This window comes from Nicotiana tabacum, chromosome 11, assembly GCF_000715075.1.
Source record: "Nicotiana tabacum cultivar K326 chromosome 11, ASM71507v2, whole genome shotgun sequence".
Lineage (NCBI taxonomy): Eukaryota > Viridiplantae > Streptophyta > Magnoliopsida > Solanales > Solanaceae > Nicotiana > Nicotiana tabacum.
This window is the reverse complement of record NC_134090.1, coordinates 51878111-51903883: the sequence shown is the minus strand read 5'-3', so window position 1 is coordinate 51903883 and position 25773 is coordinate 51878111. Positions and strand designations below refer to the sequence as shown.

Sequence of the window (25773 nt, the reverse complement as noted above, 5' to 3'; positions counted from 1 at the left end):
TTATGTAGACCACTGGGCGGTGTTCGTGTTGGATTAGACCTCTTTGGTGCCATGCCTGTGTGTGAAACATTGTAGGATTTAGTGAAAGAGCTTAGGAGAAGACATCGGATATAAAAGAAAAAGAACAAAACAATTTTTTTATATATATATATCCGATGGGATATGCGGTTGCATAACAAGTATGCGGACCACAAAACCATCGCATCTGTGCGGAGTAAAAAAGCTATTAATAATTATGCGATCGCAAAACCACCGCATAAGTGGTTATGCGATCGCAAAGATACCGCAGAGTAGACACTAGAAAACCTAAAAGACTGCCTCAGTATGAGGCACCTATGCGGTCCGCAGAACAGATATGCAATCGCAAAGGAGACTGTATAACCCGTTCAAACCTAGGGGCAAAATGCGATGGTTATGCGGACTGCAAAGCCATTATGCGGCCCGTAAAACTCATCGTCCCCAATGAAAATGAGCCCTCTCCCAAATCACGTGGGTTCCTTTTTCTATTCATTCAAAAATCTACATCCACTATGATTTATTTCACAAGAGAGAGGAAGAGAGGGGTACTCAGACTTCCCCCTCTTGGGTTTGTGGCCAAAAGCACACAATCACTCTCTCAATTGACTCCTCACCAACTAAAATCAAAAGCACGAACTCCATTATTATGCTAGTCAAGCAATTCAAATAAATTTGACCCCTTTTAAGCACAAAATTTCAGATATGCATGGCATTGGAAGTTGGTTGTTTTCACAGGGGAAGAAAAAAATCCAGAAAGAGAAATACGAGTGAAGAACAGAGGAGAGAAGTCAAAAATAATCATACCTGAATTTTGAGTATTCTACGATGGAATTGACGAAATATGGTGAGTGTTCTTAGACTCTTTCCCTCGTTCATCTTACCGATTTCCTTTTTGCCTCTTCTCTTTTTTTTTTTTTTTTACTTGTTTTTTTGTTCCGTTGAAATGAGATGTGTGCAGAGAGATGGTAATTTTATACCTGGCAAGTATGCGGTGGAGAAGTCCATCTCATAACACACTATGCGATCGCATAGGTGTTATGTGGTGGCCGATGATTGGGTCGTGTGGGTGCAAATATGTGATGCAAGATCCAATCACATACTTGATATGTGGTCCGCATAAATGACAAACGACCACAAAGTTGAAAATGAAATTAGCCAAACACTCTACCTGGGTCTACGATGACTATGCGGTTCACATAGTCATTATTCGACAGCATAGATGTCGCTTAATTTGGACCTCTTTTTCCTTCAGTTTCTTCAGCACTAAGACCGTGTTCATGATATTTTACCTGCACTCTAGCACACACGTCAACTTGCTCAATATAATCTACATAAATAAATTTAAAAACACTACAAAAGAGTGTTACCACACATGGGTTGCCTCCCAAGAAGTGCTTGATTTAATGTCGCGGCACGACGCAGTTTACCCCTTTTGTTTTAATCTTTGGTGGAAGAAGCTGTTGGATCATCTCGTAGAGCAGTTTGTTCTATCACATGCCTTTCTCCGACAGTTCCGAGGTAATGTTTTACTCGTTGTCCATTTACCTTGAAGGTCTGAGTCCCATCTTCTGACTCAAGTTCAACAGCGCCATAGGGAGACACACGCACAACTTTGAATGGTCCAGACCATTTGGACTTGAGTTTGCCCGGAAATAACTTGAGTCTTGAGATGAAAAGTAAGACCAAGTCACCCGAATTAAAATCCCATTTCAGAATCTTCTTGTCGTGGAAAAACTTCATCCCTTCTTTGTACATGGCTGCATTCTCATAGGCATGAAGATGAAATTCTTCCATCTCATTGAGTTGTGTTATCCTTAGGTTAGCAGCCTCAGCCCAATCAAGATTTAGCTTCTTTAAAGCCCACATAGCTTTGTGCTCAAGTTCTACTGGCAAGTGACAAGCTTTGCCAAAAACTAACCTGTATGGTGAAGTGCTAATGGGGGTCTTGAATGTTGTGTGATAGGCCCACAATGAATCATCTAGCTTCCTTGACCAGTCGTCATGTTTGCATTAACAGTTTTCGCTAGAATATTCTTGATTTCTCTGTTCGAAACTTCAACTTGATCACTTGACTGAGGATGATAAGGTGTGGCCACCTTGTGCTTTACACCATATTTTTCAAGTAGCCCAGCACAAGCCTTGTTACAGAAATGAGTCCCACCATCACTCAGGTTGGCCCTTGGAGAGCCAAACCGTGTGAATATGTTTTTCTTCAAAAATGCGGTCACACTCCTTACTTCATTGTTCGATAAGGCGATTGCTTCAACCCATCTAGAGACATTGTCCATAGCCACCAAGATGTAGGTCATGCCATATGAGCTCATGAAGGGGCCCATAAAGTCTATTCCCCACACAACAAAGATCTCAACCTCGAGTACAAAGATCATTGGCATCTCATGTCTCTTAGAAATTGACCCTTGTATTTGGCATTGGTCACATGACTTGCCCATTTGGTTTGCATCTTGGTAGAGTGTTGGCCAATAATAGCCACATTCAAGCACTTTTGCTGCAGTCCGATTTCCTCCATGATGACCCCCAACCGGCAAATCATGGCATGTCTTGAGAATTGGCATCACCTCATATTCTGGAACACATCGCCAGGTGATGTTGTCAGCACAATTATTGAACAAGAAGGGTTCTTCCTAATAGTAATGCCTACACTCCCGCAAAAACTTTTTCTTTTGATAAGCTTCCAAACCTTCGGGAACAAGGTCACTAACAAAGAAGTTAGCGATGTCGGCATACCAAGGAGAAAAAGTGTTAGATAATGCATATATCTGTTCATCTGGGAAAGCATCGTTGATTTCAAGATCTTCCTTTGGTATCCCTACCCCTTCAAGTCTTGATAGGTGGTCTGCCACTTGATTTTCCGTCCCTTTTCGATCTTTGACTTCGAAGTCAAACTCTTGCAACAATAGGACCCACCGAATCAACCTAGGTTTTGCATCCTTATTTGCCATAAGATAGCGAAGAGCAACATGGTCTGTGTACACTATCACCTTGGATCCCAACAAATAAGCCCGAAATTTCTCGAAGGCATAGACAATGGCAAGAAGTTCTTGCTCAGTCCCCGTATAATTTATTTGCGCGCCATTGTGTGTCTTGCTTGCATAATAGACCGGGTGGAGAACCTTGTTATGATGTTGCCAAGAACTACCCTAATAGCTATACCACTGGTGTCACACATGAGTTCGAATGGAATAGACCAATCGGGTGTTACAATAATAGGTGTCGTGGTGAGCTTTTGTTTCAATTCCTCAAAGGCTTTGAGGCACTTCTCTTCAAATACAAATTTTTCATCTTTCTCAAGGAGTTTGCACATGGGATTTGCAATTTTAGAAAAGTGCTTGATGAAACGCCTATAGAAATCAGCATGCCCCAAAAAACTTCGGATGCCTTTAACTGAAGTAGATGGAGGAATCTTGGAAATGATCTTGATCTTTGCCCGGTCAACCTCTATGCATTGTTTGGAAATTTTGTGGCCCAAAACAATGCCCTCGTCCACCATGAAGTGGCATTTCTCCCAATTTAGCACAAGGTCTGTTTCAAGGTTCGTTTCTTCATATCTCTTAAGCACTTGTCTAAGGTTGTCTAAACAATGCTCAAAAGAATCATGTACAACCGAGAAATCGTCCATGAATACCTCTAAGAAATCCTCCACCATATCGGAGAATATTGGCATCATACACTTTTGAAAAGTAGTTGGACCGTTGCATAGCCCAAATGGATCCGGCTAAATGCAAACGTCCCATATGAACAAGTGAATATTGTCTTTTCCTGATCTTCCAATGCAATATTGATTTGGTTGTAGTCGGAGTATCCATCCAAGAAGCAGTAGAATGAGCTTCCTGCTAGACCATCAAGCATTTGATCAATAAAAGGCATAGGGAAATGGTCCTTGCACGTACCACTGTTTAGCTTCCAATAATCCATACACACCCTCCATCTGGTCACCGTTCTCGTTGGGATGAGTTCATTTTTATCATTTTCAATCACGGTCATGCCTCCCTTTTTCGGCACACATTGTACCAGACTTACCCAAGAACTATCGGTAATGGGGTAGACTACCCCGGCATCTAACCACTTGATGATTTCTTTCTTTACCACCTCCTGCATGGAAGGGTTCAACCTTCGTTGATACTCCACACATGGTTTAATCTCATTTTCCAATTGGATCTTGTGTGCGCAAATTCCGATGGGAATCCCTCAAATGTCTGCAATTGTCCACCCAATAGATTCTATGCTCTTTCAAGGCATTCAACAATTGTTCTACTTGCACATCATTCAACAAAGAAGACACGATTATCGGTAGAGTATAATTTGAGCCAAGAAATTTATACCTCAAGTGTGGTGGAAATGGTTTGAGCTCTAGTTGTGGTGGCTCAATAATTGAAGTCTTTGGGGGAGGAGTGGCTCTATTCTCCAAGTTGAGAGAGAGCTTCTTCGGAGCATAAGTGTAGGATCCAAGCCCTTCTAATTCCTTGACTGATTCCATATACCCCTACATATCTTCACCGTCGAAGTTTACTAAAATAGTCGTTAATGCCTCACCGAGGCATTGTTCTTCCATTTTCTTTTCAGCCGCATCTTTCACTTCATTAACAATATCAATCACCGAGATGCTTTCATATTCATGTGGTAGTTTCATACCCTTGCTTGTTTTGAATGTAATCTCTTCATCATTCACACGGAATTTGATCTCATTCCGTTCCGAATCTATTAATGCTCTTCCTGTGGCAAGGAATGGTCTCCCCAAGATGATAGGGATATCTTTGTCAACTGTACAATCAAGGATTACGAAATCGGTGGGTAAATGAAACTTTCCCACTTTTACAAGCACATCATCGACAATTCCCACCGGTCTCTTTATGGAACGATCGGCCATTTGCAATCTCATACTTGTGGGCCTTGGCATACCTAACCCTGCTTGCTCGTAAATGGCAAGAGGCATTAGGTTGATGCTAGCCCCATTATCACAAATGGCTTTTTCAAAATCCTGTGCCCCAATAGTGCATGGAATAGTGAAAGCTCTCGGGTCTTTTTTTTTTAACGGTGGTTGTTGTAATGATGGAACTAACTCGGTGAGTCATATTCACCACTTCATTTTTGGTGATTCTCTTCTTGGTGATCAAGTCTTTCAAATATTTAGCAAAACCCGACATCTCTTGAAATGCTTCCACGAATGGAATGTTTACCGATAACTGCTTGAGAATGTCATAGAACTTTTCGAGTTTGCTAACATCAACCTTCCTAGCAAGTCTTTGAGGAAAAGGAGGAAGAGGTCTAGGAATAGGTGTTATAGCTTTTGATGTCTCTTTTACCTTTTCCTTTACCTCTTCCCGATTCACTTCTTGAACTTTCAACTCTTCCGGAACCTTCTCAGTTCAACAACACTTGGCTCTTCAACCTCAACCTCTTGTTCGGACTCTTCTACCTCAACCACTTGTTCAGTCTCTCCTTGTAGTACCTTACCACTCCGATTAGTAATTGCCATGCAATGAGAAGTTCGACCACTCCTACTACCCTTTAGGTTCGCAATTGTGTCACTTGGAAGTGTCCCTTTTTGCTTCGGATTTTGTTCCCTAGAAAGATCTCTCATTTGCATCTCCAATTTTCTAAATGGATGCGGTATGAGAACCAACAAGCTCGGTCATATTCCTCATAGAATTGTCGTACCTCTCTTGATTTTTCAATACCCGTTCAAGCATTCTTTCAAACTTGGAATCTCCACTGTTGGTTGCATTGCCCTTGCGGGTTAGGCCTCCATTGATTTTGTTGTCCTTGAGCTTGGTATTGTTGCCTTTGATAGCCTCCTTGAGAGTTGTTGACATAGTTGGCTTCCTCATAATCTTCACATGATGATGGTTGAACATCTTCCACCAGATTTACCTTCTTCGTTTGGCTTTCAATGAACATTTTTGTCAACACATGACATTGGTGGCAAGCCCTGCAATTACTTGATCTCTTTCTTGGTTCTCCTTAATCATGTTGGTCAAGTAGGGAGAACCATATGCAATTCCATCTGTGGTGTCCTCTGAGTGCCAAGCTTGATTATGTTTTGCCATTTTGTCAATGTTTTGTGTGATCCTTGCGAATGTCTTATCCATAAAAGATCCATCAACTGCATTCTTGGCTATAGATTGCTTCATACCATCTAAACCCATGTGGAATTTCTCCAACATGATAGAATCCGGAAAACCATGATTAGGAGACCTCACCAAATATAACTTGAATCAATCCCGTGCCTCATATAGATGTTCTCCTGGTACTTGATTGAAAACAAAAATTTCATCCCGGTGCTCAGATTTCTTACTTTGCGGGAACCATTTAGCTAAGAATGCTCGGACAAGTTCAGGCCAAGAATGAATGAAATTTGGCAGCATATTTTGAAGCCATTTCCTTGCGTCCCCAGCTAGTGAGTACTTGAACACCCTCAACCTTAGGGCATCATCTGAGACGTTGCTCTGCTTATGCATCGCGCACACACCCAAAAAGTTTCTAAGATTTTGTATCGAATCATCATCAGTGGAATTCCTGAAAAACCCCTCCGCTTTGAGCATTAGGATTAAACCATGTTCCACCTTGAAAGTTGCAGCGCCAAATATTGGAGGTACAATAGCATTTGTATCCTCGATGTACTCATCTATGTTCGCAAAAGGATTTTCTTCCATTTCATCCTCATATTTGGCCATTTTTTCCTATCAACACCAAGCAAAACAAGCAAAGTGTGAAGGAATAGAATAAGACGTAAAGTAAAGAACACACTAATTAGTAATTTCAAAATCGTATTCCCTGGCAACGGCACCAAAATTTGATACGCTCAAATTACACTTTAATTAAATAGTGTAAGACAGTCAGTGTCAAATATAGTAACCAACAAGGTTGGGGTCGAATCCCATAGGGAATAGGCGTGAAAAGGTTACTCGAGTAGTGCGCTACTTGACTTAGGTCGTAATTCTATTCCGTTAATGTAACAAGAGAATGATATGATTGTGAACTGAATAGATAACTAATTGTGACTTTGAGAATGTAAATGATTTGATTAAGGAAACCAAGGTTGTGTCCCCATCGATGGAATGTAATGCTATCGGTGTTAATATGATATATTTCTAATGGAAAGTCCTTTGATATGCAAATGATTTCTAAATGACTACCCAATACTTTCCAATAGTTGAGTAGTATTTCTCTTTATGATTTTTCCAAATATAAAAGAGTTGCAATTTAAGAACAACCAATTTATGCCAAGTAGAACCCACTTATTCCTAAGTGATTCTATTAAACAAGATTTAATGTCTTGAGTTCTTGATATTCAATTCTACCAAACCCTAATCCACTTTTCCAAGTAAAAAAAAAAGTAAAATGGAATAGATTAATGTTTGCTACCACCAACCATAAATAAAGAACAAGAATTGAAAGCATATCAGCCAACCATTATATATATATTCAATGTTAAACAGCCATTAACATTACACTCATTTGGGGGTCCACAACCTTAGTATTTAAAACTAGCTACTCATACTAAAATACAAGAACAAAGTATTTAAAAAAGCTATAAAGCTTACAAAAGTGCAAGATTCCTTCTTCACAAACCTCCAAATAAATAAAGAATTTATTGCTCTCTAAGTATGACCTTGTTTCAGACTTGAATGCCCCACAAAACCCTAGTTATTCTCTTTATAGTGGACCAAAAGTTGTAGTCAAAATCGGACAAAAATACCCCTTTCAGACAGCTTATGCGATCACATACTGGTCGCATACCAGTTATACGGGCTGCATATTGAGCACTTCGTCGCAGACTTACTGAATCCCAGATCTGGCTTCAGTCGCATAATGGTTATGCGGTCCACATATGTCTTATGTGATTGCATATACCATCGCATATCATGCTGAGGGCTGCCTTCTATTGTGGTTATGTGACCATTATGCGGCTCGCATATGTGTTTTGCAACCGCATAATGGACCGCATATTTGCTTTTTCAGTTGGCCCAAAAGACTGTCTCTATTTGCGATCAGCAGGGCAATTATGCGGTCTGCATGTGAGTTATGCGACCACATACTTGCAGCATATCCGTCTTTTTGTGACTTTTTGACTTCTTTTCTATGTTTTGGGGTATTCAAGCTCATGCACTACATAACAACCAAACTTGATCAGAATTTACTACAAATGCATTAAAAGACAAGTTAAAATCTAAGTAATTGGTATCAATTATTCCGAAATTCAACGGCACATCATCTTCCGCCAGAGCGAGAAGTTGAGTTTGTCATTGACCTACTACACAATATTCATCCAATATCTATTCCCCCCTATAGAATGGCCCCCGCAGAGCTGAAAGAGTTAAAGGAACAACTAAGGGGCTTGCTTGAAAAAGGTTTTATCAGACCTAGTACGTCACCGTGGGGAGCACTTGTATTGTTTGTGAGAAAGAAGAATGGTTCCTTACGAATGTGTATTGATTATAGGCAGTTGAATAAGGTAACGATGAAGAATAAGTACCCGCTCCCGAGGATTGATGATTTATTTGATCAGTTACAAGGTGCCAAGTGTTTTTCGAAGAAAGACTTGAGGTCCAGGTGTCGCGCCCCCTTTTTCTAAGGCAAAATTGGGTTCATGACATTTGGGAGGACAACTCGTTCCCTCTTGGGAATTGCGTTTTTTGGGTTGAAGAGTCGCCACCTAATGATTAAAGTGCATTAGGACACTAAAGGAGAGTTTGAGTTGGAAAACCAGAGTTCGGGTAAGGGTTAGAAATTATCTCGAGGGGAAGGTGTTAGGCACCCCCCAAGATCTACTAGTGTGGTTCCCGACCATGTTACAATTGTGACTTTGAATGACAAGTAAGCAAATAGAAGTTTCAAGTAGAGGGGGGTTTTCACATAATATTGCGAGCAAGTTGAGAGTTTGACGAAAGTAAAGAAAGCAGAAATTTTAAAGAAATAGTTTGAGAATAAAATAAACAAATAAAGGAAATAAGGTCCTAGGTTTACAAATAATATGGATCACATCAATGCAATACCCGGTAATCACTCCTCAAAAGAGGGGATACACGTGGTATTAGCGCACTGGTCATCATATCCATATCTACCCTTCCCACCCCATTAAGGTATTAAAGCGCGGAATAGTATCATTTCTTATTGCTTGCTATTACCCGTCCCGATCCTATCAGTCCCGGAGGCATTTGAGACTACTAATCCTAAAGGGGAGGGAGTTAGGGCTTTTCAAAGTTTTAAAAGGAGAAAAAAGTCTAGGCAACAAACAAAACACATAAGCAATTAGGGGGAAAACAAATAGCAGTTAAGGCTCAAATAAGCCTCCTCACCTAGAGGAGCAAATATATAGCATGACTTCAAATACTGGTTATAAAGCGTTAGGACAGGTTGATTTATCACATATTTCTCAGATGAGGAGTCCGAATTAGCCTTGTTTGATTGTAGTTTATCAAAACTGACACAGTTAATTGATCACCTAATGGTTTGCCTAGGTGAGACCTATAGGCATGACATCTAACAACACTGATTTTAAAGAAAGGATTACTGGTTTTATAAACAAGAGTTCTGCAGATTGTAAACAATATTAATACTGATTTTAAACTCAGAGATGGAATAGCGAAACTGATTCAATTGATTACTCCTATAGGCATGATTTCTAAGCGTTATTGATTTTTAAACGATTGTAAAAATGCAAGAGTCCTATAGGTATGATATCTAGAATGAAGTTGATTATTATTAAACCTATGATTGTTTGCCTAATGACATGTATATGCAGAAGTGTAGAAAACCTATGATCATGATTTCTATATGCAGAAACTTAGAGACAGGATTTCTATATGCAGAAATGCAGAAACCTAGATACAGATTTCTATATGGAGAAATGCAGAAACCTAGATACATGATTTCTATATGCAGAAATGTAGAAACTTAGATACAAGATTTCTATATGCAGAAATGCAGAAACCTAGATACAGGATTTCTATATGCAGAAATGCAGATCTTATAGGCATAATTTCTAAGATGCAGAAATTTATAAGTAACCTATAGGCATGTTGTTTATGTGAATGCAGGAATCAGAAAATCCTATAGGCAAGTTATCTACCCTTTTGCATACATTCATCCCATCCCTTTCCACTAGCCATCCAGAATAGTTATTACAAATTATTACAGACCCGAATGACTCATAAAAAAAGGTAAAAAATTATATCAGAAGTTCCAGCTACAACCAAATAGCCTAATTTAGACTCAAAGTCCAACAATATGAGATAAACCAACTTTCAGGATCGGATTTCCAAAAGCCTTTCTCATACTTGGGATGTGTCAAAGTTCCTAAGAGTCTCAAAGGGGCTCCAGGCAGTGCTTACACCACAAACACATTGCAGATTTAAGATCATAGTGCAGTGTGGAAGGGCCAACCCTCAGATGTCCAAGTTCAGAGGGAACTCAAGGTCCCAAAGCAAGGCTCATAAGAGGGGGCAGAACTTAAGAGTCTAAGAGTAAGTGTAAGTGCATAGGGGGGATCAGGGAAAGCCATGGCAGGCTGGTGGTCATGCCCAGCAATTGGGAATGCTGGCACATCCCTGACCAGCCTGTTAGCCAAATCTTAGGAGTTAGGATACATTGTGGATCAGGTTATGACCTAGGCAGTAGCTTGGATACTGCCTGGCTAAGAACCTTAACTCAAACACATAGAAGGGAATAGGGGGTAGGGATTCACAATAGAAACAGATGCAAAGAAAGGACATACGTAGTTTAATCACTGAACAACAATAGTAAAGTAGACAGGAATGCTGAAGCTATGAAGTGAACACATAGGGGTGAGCCAGAAAATTAAACCAGAACATACCAGTTTCATGAAAAACAAGTAAAAATAGTACTCTTGAAAGAGACAAGTTGCAAGCAAAGCAGTTCCAAAAGATCTCAAGCAAAGTAGAGTATTGAAATAAGTATTGAATTCAAAGCAATGTTGTAAGTATTGAATTGAAAGTTTAAAGATTGGTATTGTGAAGGTGTTCTGTATTGAACTCGAAGTGGTGTCAAAAGTGCAGAAGGATAGTCCCTTTTATAGTGCAGAAAACGAGTAAGAAAGGTAAGGAAATAACTTTGAAATCAGTCTCATATGATCTCCCTTCAATTAATGGATTTGATTTCAAACGGGTAGAATACAATTGAGGAAAGAAATTTGATTAAAATCTTTTCACAGTAGCATAAAAAGGGTAAATACATAGAGTTTATTTAAGGCAAAAGTCCATTGGTACTTGGTTTGTAAAGAAAAAGGAAATGGAATCAATCATACAGCCAGTAAAACCAAAATTACAGGTTCAATTCGAATGAACCAAGTCAAGAAAGGTAAAGGAGTTTCAATCGAAGAAAAATCAGTGACAATTCGTCAGCCTTATTAAAAAGATTTCAGAATCAATCAATCAGTTGGTAAAACCCTTTTGAAAGAGAAATTTCACATATATAAAGCATACCAATCAAACGAAAGGAATCGTCAGGTTACTCAGAAAAAGAGTCTAACATTGAAAGCCTTAGAGTCACAAACAAAAGGGAATCGAGTTCAGTTACAGACTCATAGTGAGTCTGAAAGCCTAGGGTCCCAAAGTGGAACCCTAATATCACTTGCCAAAGAAACCCCCAAATCCTAGGGTTTCGAATTGAGTCAGACATAGAGGTGAGAGAGCAGGTCATTGAAAGAGGCTCAGAAGTCTCTTCCAAAGACTTTATGAGAAACAAACATACATGATAGAAAGAACTGATTCAAGGTCATGAGAACATGTTTGAGAAAACTTGGAGTATAAACAAGTTCAGAAAAAAGAGATGATACGAGCTTAAACAAAAGCAGGTGAAATATGCTTAGCAAGAACACAAACAGAGCTAAATAAAGTGAACAAAATCGAAGAACTCAACCATAAACACGTATAGCAAAGAATAAGGATTAACAACACGGATTAACATGTGAGTACAGGAATAACAACAAAGTAGAAGAATCTTGCATAATAGAAAGGAAACAAGAGAGAAAACTCAAGCATAGTAGAAAAGAAAGCATACAAGCATAACATAGGTAAACACACATGAAGAAAGAACAGAAAGAATAGGAAAGATATTTGAAGAAACTTTTTCAGAAACCCTAAAATTCAAATTGAGCGATTTTGAAAAAGAAATTTGGGGAAAAACCTTTTTAAATGTCATGTAAAGCCCAGACATATCACAGATCTAAGAAAAAATAGGCGAGCACAGAACCTCAAACGGCTTAGAGTTGAAGAGAAAACCATAGAAATGAGAAAGGTCTTGAGAAAAGTCAGATCCTGAATCGAAAAGTCTCATATTGCTTGAATATGCCGGGGTAATGGCTAGAGAAGCCATAGATCTATAGATCTGAGAAGGATATGAAGAGAGCCATTGAAGTCGGGCTTCAAAACCTTGAATAGTTTAGGTCTGATGGGGAGAAAGGATGAGTACAGACCATCCATGGCCGGAGACGCCATGGATTCTGGTGGAAACATGGTGAGATAAGGTGGGAGACGATTAGGGTTTCGGAGAGGCTTGAGAGGATTTGAGAGACAAAGGGGTTCAAAGGCGGCATCTCAAGTGAAATGAATTAGGTCAAGGGGAGTTTGGGAAATAAAAAAGGAAAGGGTGAATTACGGCCGTTGATCAAAATGATCAACGCCCCGGATCAAAAGGGAGCCGGGTGGGTTTTTTTAATCGGGTCAAGGGTTGGGTACTTTGGGGATTGGGCTGGTTTAATTTGGGGGCGGAGTTGGGTCAAATTGAGGGCCAAAATTGAAAGGTGAAAGAGCTGTAATTGAAATAGAAATAGGTTAAGTGTTAGATAGCCTATTTTTCCTTTTTATTTTATAAAAATAGTAATAATAATTTTAAGAGTAAATTAAAAACACTAATCTAATAAATAATATATAAATATTAATTTAAAAATACTGGAAATAATTGTATAAATATAAAATGCTACTAATCGTGAAATAGGCTATACTTGCAATAACATGCCATTTAGCTTAAAAATACCAAATAGATTTGTAAACAATATACAAAAAATCACCTTATGCAATGTAGAGAAATGCAGATGGAGGCAGAGCTTAAACTCGAAAGGCAAAAAGGTAGCCTTATGCAATGCAGAAAATAAAAGGCGAATAGTAAGGAAATCTCTTAGATGATAGATGATAGCTGATAGCTGATTGCTATATTATGGATGTTGTGGATGTCGTGTACGGATAACAACTGTAAATAGGTGATGATTCCGAGAGTTGTATTCCCGGGAAGTATGAGCGTATAGATATATATGATGATTTTACGACTTGAGTGCCTGCATCCAAAGAAATATCGTGAGTTTTGTAAGAGGGGAAGGTTAGTTCGTTTCCCCATGAGCTTCGCTTCTCCTGCTTGGCGTTGTGTATAATTGGGGTAGCGTTGCTAAACAAAGCAAATTTGATACCAGGCATGCATGATTTAGAAACAATGTAAAATAAATACATAATTTAAAATAGTTTTCTTTAGATGAACCAACGAATGCGACGCGGTTCAAGACATTGCAACCTCTCTCGCTTCGGAATTTTGAGGGTCCTCCTTAAAATTATGCCCCAGTTTACTGGGCTGGTGCTTCTGATGGCTGCGTGCAATATATGGCTGAAATCAACTTCGGAATTTTAAGGGTCCTCCTCAAAATTCTGCCCCAGTTTCCAATAGCGGGGGAAATGAAAATTTTATTGAATTGTGACCGAACCCATCGCGCTGCCTACGTATCCCCTCTTAAACGGGAATCAGGTCAGGCGTAGTTCAAATTACATCGTACAGGAAATCGTAAGAGTTACACATAGTATCGCCTTACTGCATCTGAATTGATCAGCTTCGGCCAAACTTCACCGTCCATTTCTGCAAGTATGAGGGCTCCTCCGATTAGAACCCGGTGAACCATGTATGGACCCTACCAGTTGGGAGAGAACTTCCCTTTGGCTTCATCTTGATGCGGGAAAATCTTCTTTAACACCTGCTGCCCTGGTGTAAGTTGTCTCGGCTTGACTCTTTTGTTGAAGACTCTGGACATTCTGTTCTAATAAAGTTGACCATGGCAAACTGCATTCATTCTTTTCCCCATCTATAAGAGCTAACTGATCGTAGCGACTCCTTACCCATTCTGCATCGCCAAGTTCTGCTTCCTGTATGATTCTCAAGAAGGGAATTTCTACCTCGGTGGGAATGACTGCTTCTGTACCATAAACCAACATAAAGGGAGTTGCCCCGGTTGATGTGCGAACTGTGGTGCGGTATCCCAATAAAGAAAATGATAACTTCTCATGCCACTGCTTATGTTTATCTATCATCTTCCTTAGTATCTTCTTGATATTCTTATTGGCGGCTTCTACAGCTCTATTCGTCTAAGGTTTGTAAGCTACAGAATTCTTGTGTTTGATCTTGAAGGTTTCACACATGGCTTTCATTAGGTCGCTGTTGAGATTGGAACCATTATCAGTGATTATTGACTCCGGAATTCCGAACCGACAAACAATATGGTCGCGGACAAAATCTGCTACCACTTTCTTAGTCACTGCTTTGTACGATGTTGTTTCAACCCATTTGGTGTAATAATAAATTGCCACTAGAATGAACTTGTGCCCGTTTGATGCGACAGGCTCGATATGTCCGATAACATCCATTCCCCAAGCGGCGAACGGCCATGACGAGCTTATTGCAGTAAGGTCGTTTGGAGGCACCTTTATCATGTCTGCATGTATCTGATAGCGATGGCATTTCTGGACATACTAGATGCAGTCTGTTTCCATAGTCATCCAAAAATAACCAGCTTGGAGTATTTTCTTGGCTAAGACAAAGACGTTCATATGTGGACCGCAGGTCCCTGCATGAATTTCCTCCAATAGCCTGGATGCTTCCTTGCGTCGACACACCTTAGTAATCCCAAATCAGGAGTCCTCCTATACAAGATTCCTCCGCTATGAAAGAAGTTGTTAGATAATCTCCGAAGTGTGCACTTCTGAGTAGGATTTGCGAGTTCTGGATATTCTCCCTTCGTCAAATATTCCTTGATATCATGAAACCAAGGTTTTCCGTCTACTTCTTCTTCTACATGAGCACAGTAAGCTGGATGATCATAGATCTTTACCGGAATAGGATCAATGAAGTTCTTGTCTGGGTGCTATATCATGGAATCGGCAAACTCATTCTGAACTTTGGGAACATGTTGGAACTATATCTTTGTGAACCTCTTCCTCAACTCCTGTACATGATGCAGATAAGGGAGTATCTTGGAGTTTTTGGTTGCCCATTCTTCTCGGACCTGATGTATAAGCAGGTCGGAATCTCCGATCACTAGCAATTCCTGAATGTTCATGTCAATGGCCAGCTTGAGCCCTAAGATGAAGGCTTCGTACTCGGCCATGTTGTTGGTGCACGGGAACCTGAGCTTGGCAGACACCGGATAATTCTGGCCGGTTTTTGATACTAGGACCACTCCTATGCCAACTTCTTTGAAGTTTGTTGCTCCGTCGAAAATATTCTCCAACCATCATAGGATTCTGCAATATCTTCCCCTATGAAAGATACCTCTTCATTAGGAAGATACGTCTTTAGAGGCTCGTATTCTCCATCCACGGGATTTTCAGAATAATGTCGAATTCACTCAGCAGGATTTGCCACTTGGCTAGCTTGCTAGTGGGCATGGGCTTCTGAAAGATGTACTTCAAAGGATCCATTCTTGATATGAGATAAGTAGTATAGGCACAGAAATAGTGCCTCAACTTCTGAGCTATCCAAGTCAGAGCTCAACAGGTGCATTCTAATAGAGAATAACGTGCCTCGTACGGGGTGAACTTCTTGCTGAGATAATAGATGGCCTGCTCCTTTCTTCCCGTTTCATCATGCTGCCCTAGAACACAACCAAAAGCTCCATACAATACTTTAAGGTAGAGTAATAAGGGTCTACTTGGCTCAGGCGGGACCAGGACTGGTGGTGTTGATAGGTACTCCTTGATTATGTCGAAGGCCTTTTGGCAGTCATCAGTCCATTTGGTAGCGGCGTCCTTCTTCAACATCTTAAAGATTGGCTCACAGATAACTATAGACTGTGCTATAAACCGGCTGATATAGTTAAGTCTTCCCAAGAAACTCATCACATCCCTCTTGTTCTTTGGCGGTGGCAATTGTTGAATAGCTTTAACATTTGATGGATCCATTTCTATTCCTAGGTGACACATAATAAACCCAAGCAATTTTCCAGCAGGAACCCCAAATGCGCACTTCGCAGGATTCAGTTCAGGTTGTACCTTCACAATCTATTGAAGAACTTCCTCAAATCTTCCATGTGATCAGTGGCCTTCTTGGACTTGATGATGACATCATCTACATATACCTCAATCTCCTTGTGTATTATATCATGGTAGTCATGGCCCTCATGTACGTGGCCCCTGCATTCTTTAGGACGAACAATATCATCTTGTAATAGTACATTCCCCACGGCATAATGAAAGCTGTTTTCTCAGCATCTTCTTCATCCATCCAGATATGATGATAACTAGCGAAACAATCTACAAATGATTGCAACTTATGCTCGGCGCAATTGTCAATTAGGATGTGTATATTTGGCAAAGGGAAGTCATCTTTCGGACTGGCCTAGTTGAGATCCCGGTAGTCAACACAGACTCTGTCCTTCCCATCCTTCTTTGGCACTGGCACGATGTTGGCTAACCATGTCGGGTATTCCACTACCTTGAGAACCTTATCTTTGACTTGCTTAGTGACTTCTTCATTTAATTTCAAACTCATATCAGGCTTGACTTTCTGAGCTTTTGCTTTACCGGGGGACATGTCGGATCGGTTGGCAGTTTATGAGCCACAATAGACGTACTCAGACTAGTCATGTCATCATATGACCAGTCGAATATGTCCTCATATTCCTTTAGAAATTCTGTATATTCTTCTTTTTTTGATGGCGATAAGTGAACGCTGATTCGTGTTTCCTTGACATTTTCTGCATCTCCCAGGTTAACAACTTCTATCTCGTTCAGGTTGGACTTATGTTTGTTCTCAATGTTCTCAACTTCTTTAACAATCTTGTCAGGTATGTCATCTTCCTCTTAATCAATGTCTGTTTGTTGCATTGTCTCGTTGCATGTCACAGTCATTGGTTCATCAAGATAAGTAATAGTAAGTTGTATAAGTAAAGTAATGAGAGAAAATGATAATGAGTGTTGATTCATAAGAAAAGTCAGCGTGCTTTGATAAATTGCATAACTATTTTGAACATTGAAGATCTTATTGTGGGAATTGAAAAATGCGAAAAGAAAATCATTTAGTAAAATAAAAATTGTGCGTAATGCTTGTTTTAGCCTTGCTACCCCGAGGCTCGCTGGGCTCTGGTTGTCCTGATGATCCAGTTATTGTGGCGTGCCCCTCTACTCATAGCTTGTATGGAAGGGCCTTGTGAAGTGAGATGATGATGCCAGAGTGCACGAACTAACCTTTGGGGAGGGGAATAAAACAAAAAAAATAAAAAATAAAAACAAAGGTAGCAAGTTAGTGTGGGTTATGAGAAGAAAACGTTGCAATATTTAAACACATAATGCAAGAATATAAATCGTGTCCTAATTTGGGAACCTCGTTGTGCCCGAGGTAGGCCTAGCGACAAGTTGATTTGGAGAACTTGTAATGCTAAATGACTCATTTTATTGATAAAAATAAGACGAATCCCAAAACGACAATAAAAGTAGCAGAAAATAAAATGTCACTAATGGCCATTGGCCTTATTACATTCTTAAAGCAAAAGAAAAGACTCCTAGCTACTTGGTCCTATAAGGACCTTCTTCAGGTTGAATGTTTTTGTTGATCAGATCCTCCAGCTCGTGCAGATTTTCTAGTAAAAATGCCTTCGCCAGGCGTTCTCCTTTGCCTTCCTCAGCGTTTTGATAGTCGGTGACTCTTTTCCTCACTTTCCCTTCCAACTCCAGCAGACTATATTCCTATATTCCAGCTTCTCACTAGCCCTGGTGACTCTCTCTTTCCATTCGTTGATTTGGTTACTTGATGGGAGGTTCCTCCACTAGGTCAGCAAGAGTGAGGGTATGTTGAGCATACCAAAGTCGGGAACTTTGTCATTTATTTCTGCAAAACAAAAGGGTGAGTCCATACTTCTGACAGACTCAGCTATTAAATATCAACAATTAGCATAAGCAACATTTAGTTCTCCAAATAAATGCACAGACATGGTAGCGTCCGTTTGGGTTTCAAGGAAACCCAATGGACTTTGGACAAGGCTATCTTAAAGAGTCATTATGCGGACAGCATAACTGACTCGGCTAGGTTTGTATTGCATGCACAATTGAACAGAGTAAGGTTTCTATGGGGTATTATACCGGTACCCTTGAGCGGACAACTCAAGAGGGAAAGGCACGGAACCGTCGACTGCACTGCTGATCGACTGGTTTTACCTCAAATACGCCTTTACCAAATTTAGGGGGTGATAAAATTGGAAGGGCGCAACCACTCATTATAAGCGTTGCTATGGTATTTTGTTTGGCACGAGTGGAATATGATATTGAATATGCAATTACAAGAATGAAACAAGTTGTCACGTATTTGCACGTTCATAAAGTAATGATTACAATAATTGCTCATAATTACAACGGCATTGAAGGAAAGCGGTAAAAGAAAGCATTAAAGAAAAGAAACAAAGAGCCAAGTCAGTTTCATAGCAGAAAAGAGGTAAAGACATTAAATAAAAGTAATAAAGAAGCAGTGAAGTTACAAGTAACATGAGATGGTAAAAGCCTAAAGCATCCCCAGCAGAGTCGCCATGCTGTCGCGCCCCTATTTCTAAGGCAAAATCAGGTTCATGACATTTGGGAGGACAACTCGTTCCCTCTTGGGAATTGGGTTTTTGGGGTTGAAGAGTCGCCACCTAATGATTAAAGTGAATTAGGACACTAAAGAAGAGTTTGAGTTGGAAAACTAGAGTTTGGGTAAGGGCTAGAAATTATCTCGAGGGGAAGGTGTTAGGAACCCCCCAAGATCCACTAGTGTGGTTCCTGGCCATGTTACAATTGTGACTTTGAATGACAAGCAAGCAAATAGAAGTCTCAAGTAGAGGGGGGTTTTCACATAATATTGCGAGCAAGTTGAGAGTTTGACGAAAGTAAAGAAAGCAGAAATTTTAAAGAAATAGTTTGAGAATAAAATAAACAAATAAAGGAAAGGGGGTCCTAGGTTTACAAATAATATGGATCACATCAATGCAATACCCGGTAATCACTCTCAAAAGAGGGGCTACACGTGGTATTAGCGCACCGGTCATCATATCCATATCTACCCTTCCCACCCCGTTAAGGTATTAAAGCGCGGAATTGTATCGTTTCTTATTGCATGCTATTACTCGTCCCAATCCTATCAGTCCCAGAGGCATTTGAGACTACTAATCCTAAAGGGGAGGGAGTTGGGGCTTTTCAGAGTTTTAAAGGGATAAAAAAGTCTAGGCGACAAACAAAAAACAAAACCAATTAGGGGAAAAACAAATATCAGTTAAGGCTCAAACAAGCCTCCTCATCCAGAGGAGCAAATATATAGCATGACTTCAAATACTGGTTATGGTCTGAATTAAAGCGTTAGGACAGGCTGATTTATCACATATTTCTCAGATGAGGAGTCCGAATTAGCCTTGTCTGATTGTAGTTTATAAAAACTGACACAGTTAATTGATCACCTAATGGTTTGCCTAGGTGAGACCTATAGGCATGACATCTAATAATACTGATTTTAAAGAAAGGATTACTAGTTTTATAAACAAGAGTTCTGTAGATTATAAACGATGTTACTTCTGATTTTAAACTCAGAGATGGAATAGCGAAACTGATTCAATTGATTACTCCTATAGGCATGATTTCTAAGCGTTATTGGTTTTTAAACGATTGCAAAAATGCAAGAGTCCTATAGGCATGATATCTAGAATGAAGTTGATTATTATTAAACCTATGATTGTTTGCCTAATGACATGTATATGCAGAAGTGCAGAAAACCTATGATCATGATTTCTATATGCAGAAATGCAGAAACTTAGAGACAGGATTTCTAAATGCAGAAACCTAGATACAGGATTTCTATATGTAGAAATGCAAAAACCTAGATACAGGATTTCTATATACAGAAATGCAGAAACCTAGATACAGGATTTCTATATGCAGAAATGCAGAAACCTAGATACAGGATTTCTATATGCAGAAATGCAGAACTTATAGGCATAATTTCTAAGATGCAGAAATTTATAAGTAACATATAGGCATGCTGTTTATGTGAATGTAGGAATCAGAAAATCCTATAGGCAAGTTATCTACCCCTTTGCATACATTCATCCCATCCCTTTCCACTAACCATCCCCAATAGTTATTACAAATTATTACAGACCCGAATGACTCAGAAAAAAAGGTAAAAAATTACATCAGAAGTTCCAGATACAACCGAACAGCCTAATTCAGACTCAAAGTCCAACAATATGAGATAAACCAATTTCCAGGATTGGATTTCCAAAAGCCTTTCTCATACTTGGGATGTGTCAAAGTTCCTAAGAGTCTCAAAGGGGCTTCGGGAAGTGCTTACACCCCAAACACATTGCAGAATTAAGATCATAGTGCAGTGTGGAAGGGCCAGCCCTTAGATGTCCAAGTTCAGAGGGAACTCAAGGTCCCAAAGCAAGGCTCATAAGAGGGGGCAGAACTTAGAATCTAAGAGTAAGTGTAAGTGCATAGAGGGGGAATTAGGGAGAGCCATGGCAGGCTGGTGGTCATGCCCAGCAATCAGGAGTGCTGGCACACCCCTGACGAGCCTATTAGCCATATTTTGAGAGTTGGGATCCATTGAGGATCAGGTTCAGACCTAAGCAGCAATTTGGATGATGTCAGTCCATGAACCTTAACTCAAACACATAGAAGAGAGTGGGGGTATAGGGAGTTCATAACAAAAATAGATGCAAAGAAAGGACATACGTAGTTTAATCTTTGAACAGCAATAGTAAAGTAGACAGGAATGCTGAAGCTATGAAGTAAACACATAGGGGTGAGGCGGAAAATTAAACCAGAACATACCAGTTTCAGGGAAAACAAGTAAAAACAGTAGTCTTGAAAGAGCCAAGTTGTAAGCAAAGCAAATCCAAAAGATCTCAAGCAAATCAGAGTATTGAAAGAAGTATTGAATTCAAAGTAGTATTGTAAGTATTGAATTGAAAGTTTAAAGATTAGTAGTGTGAAGGTGTCGTGTATTGAACTCAAAGTGGTGTCAAAAGTGCAGAAGGGTAGTCATTTTTATAGTGCAGAAAACGAGCAAGAAAGGTAAGGAAATAACTTTGAAATCAGTCTTATATGATCTCTATTCAATTAAGGGATTTGATTTCAAACGGGTAGAATACAATTGAGGAAATAAATTTGATTAAAATCTTTTCACAGTAGCATAAAAAGGGTAAATACATAGAGTTTATTTAAGGCAAAAGTCCATTGATACTTGGTTTGTAAAGAAAAAGGAAATGGAATCAATCATACAACCAATAAAACCAAAATTACAGGTTCAATTCGAATGAACCAAGTCAAGAAAGGTAAAGGAGGTTCAATCGAAAAAAAATCAGTGACAATTCGTTAGCCTTATTAAAGGGATTTCAGAATCAATCAATCAGTTGGTAAAACCCTTTTGAAAGAGAATTTTCAAATATATAAAGCATACCAATCAAACGAAACGAATCGTCAGGTTACCCAGAAAAGAGTCTAACATTGAAAGCCTTAGAGTCACAAACAAAAGGGAATCGAGTTCAGCTACAGACTCATAGTGGGTCTGAAAGCCTAGGGTCCCAAAGTGGAACCCTAATATCACTTGCCAAAGAAACCTCCAAATCCTAAAGTTTCGAATTGAGTCAGATATAGAGGTGAGAGAGCAGGTCATTGAAAGAGGCTTAGAAGTCTCTTCCAAAGATATAATGAGAAACAAACATACACGATAGAAAGAACTGATTCAAGGTCATGAGGACATGTTTGAGAAAACTCGGAGTTTAAACAAATTCAGAAGAAAGAGATGATACGAGCTTAAACAAAAGCAGGTGAAATATGCTTAGCAAGAACACAAACAGAGCTAAATAAAGTGAACAAAATCGAAGAACTCAACCATAAACACGTATAATAAAGAATAAGGATTAACAACACGAATTAACATGTGAGAATAGGAATAACAACAAAAGTAGAAGAATCTTGCATAATAGAAAGGAAACAAGAGAGCAAACTCAAGCATAGTAGAAAAGAAAGCATATGAGCATAACATAGGTAAACACACATGAAGAAAGAACAGAAAGAATCGGAAATATATTTGAAGAAACTTTTTCAGAAACCCTAAAATTGAAATTGAGCGATTTTGAAAAAGAAATTTGGGGAAAACCCTTTTAAAATATCAAGTAAAGCCCAGACATATCACAGATCTAAGAAAAAATAGGCGAGTACAGAACCTCATATGGCTTAGAATTGCAGAGAAAACCCTAGAAATGAGAAAGGTCTTGAGGAAAGTCAGATCCTAAGTCGAAAAGACTCATATTGCTTGAACATGCCGGGGTAATGGCCGGAGAAGCCATAGATCTACAGATCTGAGAAGGATCTGAAGAGAGCCATTGAAATCGGGCTTCAAAACCTTGAATAGTTTAGGTCTGATGGTGAGAAAGGATGAGTACAGACCATCCATGGCCGGAGACGCCATGGATTCCAGTGGAAACATGATGAGATAAGGTGGGAGACAATTAGGGTTTCAGAGAGGCTTGAGAGGATTTGAGAAACGAAGTGGTTCAAAGGCGATGTCTCAGGTGAAATGAATTAGGTCAAGGGGAGTTTGGGAATTAAAAAAGGAAAGAGTGAAATACGGCCGTTGATCAAAATGATCAACAACCTGGATCAAAGGGGAGCCGAGTGGGTTTTTTTAATCGGGTCAGGGGTCGGGTAATTTGGGGATTGGGCTGGTTTAATTTGGGGGCGGAATTGGGTCAAATTGAGGGACAAAATTGAAAGGTCAAAGGGCTGTAATTGAAATAGAAATGGGCTAAGTGTTAAATAGCCTATTTTTCCTTTTTAATTTATAAAAATAGTAATAATAATTTTAAAAGTAAATTATAAACACTGTGCCAACAAATACTATATAAATATTAATTTAAAGATACTGGAAATAATTTTATACTTATAAAATGCTACTAATCGTGAAATAGGCTATAATTGCAATTACATGCAATTTAGCTTAAAATACCAAATAGATTTTTAAAAAATATAGAAAAAATAACATTAATTATATTTTGGTGTAAATATGAGAATAAAATAATTTATTCACCAAAATGATAATCTTGGGAATAATTATTGGATTTTGTACTGCTAAAAATAGACAATAAATTGATTTTAAAATCTTAAAAATTAGGAAAAAATACCAAAACTCTTGGGCATGCTTATATATGTATGTACATGATATTTTGAAAGTATTTTGTATATAAAAATACATATGGAAAAATTGGGTATCAACACCAGGTACCATCAGGTAAGGGTTAAGGAGGAAGATATTTCGAAGACAACATTCAGAACTAGATACGGGCACTTTGAATTTCATGTTATATCGTTTGGTTTGACCCATGACCCAACAGTATTCATGGATTCGATGAACCGTGTGTCCAGGCCCTTTTTAAGATCTATTCGTAATCGTATTTATAGACGATATATATTGGTATATTCTCGTTCAGAGGCTGAGCATGAAGATCACTTGCATACTATGCTCAGAGTTCTACAAAAAGGGAAGCTATATGCAAAATTCCTTAAATATGAATTCTGGTTGAACTCTGTAGCTTTCCTTGGGCATATCATTTCGGGTGAAAGTATTCGGGTGGATACACAAAAGAGTGAGGCATTGAAGACATGGCCTAGACCCACAACACTAGCGGAGGTTCGTAGCTTCTCTGTTTGGTTGGTTAATACAGGAAACTTGTAACAGAATTTTCTTCTCTTCTAAGAACCTTTGACCAAAGTGGTATGTGGTGTCTCGCTTAATGTTCCGGAATAACATAAGGAAATCTATGATGCAAGTAAGTTGAAGAAAGGTTACAAATAAGTATAAATAGATATGTGTAGGTCATAAACTAAAGTATGGTAGAGCAGCGAGGTTTTAGGAAGACAGGAGGAATGATAAGAAAAGATGAGTGAAAAGGTGACGATAATGGATAAGTCCTTGGGAATAAGTTCATAAGAGAGATGATGGTTTCTCTAAGTTATAGAAGACTCGGTATAGCCCGAATGAACTCAAAGGATTCTAAGACTAGTAACATTTAGAATAGATGGAACGCTGCCCTAATAGTGGGATAAGGGCGTAATTGTGATGAATAAAGGATGAAGTTTGGGCCTCCGAAGAGGGGAATTTCCTGAATTGTAAAAGATTAGGATACCCATGTAAGTTAACTCAGAAGGGAACTAAGTTTTAATGGACTAATCTTTGTGAATGGAGTTACCGGGCATTGAAGGACAAATTAACTTCAGCACCAGTTCTACCGCTCCCAGAAGGGACATATGGTTATGTTATCTATTGTGACACTTCAAGCATTGGATTGGGTCGTGTGCTGATGCAGCATGGTAAGGTTGTAGCTTATGCTTATAGACAACTAATAAAGCACGAGAAGAACTACCCGACCCACGATTAAGAGTTAGCCCTGGTGATTCATGCACTAAAGATGTGGACGCACTACTTGTATGGCATTCATGTTATATCTATGCGGATCATAAGAGCCTCCAGTATATCTTCAAGAAAAAAAGAATTGAATTTACGTCAAAAAAGATGGTTGGAGCTAATTAAAGATTATGATGTTGATATTTCATGCAATCCGGGGAAAGCGAACGTAGTAGCCAATGCCCTCAGCCGTAGATCTATGGGTAGCCTGTCATATTTACAGCCAGAAAAAAATGGAGAATTGCCCATGAGGTTCACCAGCTAGCTAGTCTTGGAGTTCGGTTACTAGACTTAGGTCATATTGGAATTTCTATTCAGGATAAGGCAACATCCTCGTTAGTAACTGAAGTAAAGGAACGCTAGTACAAGGATCCTGTATTAGTTCATTATAGGGATACCACCCATCAAAAGGATAAGACACCATTTGAAATTATAGAAGATGGGGTCCTCAGATATCGAGTTCATAGCTGGAATGATCATCTACCGCTTATTGAGTTCGCATATAATAATAGTTCCCATTCCAGAATTCAGATGGATCCATACGAAGCCCTTTACGGATGAAAGTGCAGGTCACCTATAGGGTGGTTCGATGTTGGGGAATCTGGATTACATTGGCCAGACCTTATAGGATCATTCGGAGAGTGGGCCAAGTAGCTTATGAGTTAGAATTTCCTTCAGAATTGGGGTCTGTCCATCCAATTTTTCATGTATCTATGTTACAGAAGTGCATTGGCGATCCTACCCGAGTGGTGCCCACGGATGATGTACATATTACAGAGGACTTGTCATACGAGGAAATTCCAGTTGCCATCCTAGAGCGACAAATCCGCAAGCTACAGAATAAGGAGGTAGCCTCCGTGAAAGTACTTTGGAGGAACAACAATGTGGAAGAAATAACTTGGGAGGCAGAGGAAGACATAAAGTCTAGATATCCCTACTTATTTCCTCCTCTAGAGAAGGTTCCGACTGAGACATCATAACCATAAGGTATGTGTACAAATTCTTTTATTGGTTATTGTCGTTGGTCATGTGAGG

At 39.3% G+C, this 25773-nt stretch overlaps 2 protein-coding genes across 2 annotated transcripts; both read right to left on the bottom strand.

Annotated features, from left to right (window-relative positions):
• Positions 1-1455: 1455 nt before the first annotated feature.
• On the bottom strand, positions 1456-1884 carry LOC107812636 (uncharacterized). The gene has a single exon (XM_016637783.2). The coding sequence runs from the start codon at positions 1882-1884 to the stop codon at positions 1456-1458; it is 429 nt and encodes a 142-aa protein (XP_016493269.2).
• A 113-nt stretch (positions 1885-1997) lies between these two features.
• On the bottom strand, positions 1998-3682 carry LOC142165838 (uncharacterized). The gene is made up of 3 exons (XM_075224216.1): positions 3190-3682; positions 2717-2803; positions 1998-2602 (listed from the first exon to the last, which is right to left on the bottom strand). The coding sequence occupies exons 1-3, from the start codon at positions 3680-3682 to the stop codon at positions 1998-2000; spliced, it is 1185 nt and encodes a 394-aa protein (XP_075080317.1).
• Between the last annotated feature and the right edge of the window lie 22091 nt (positions 3683-25773).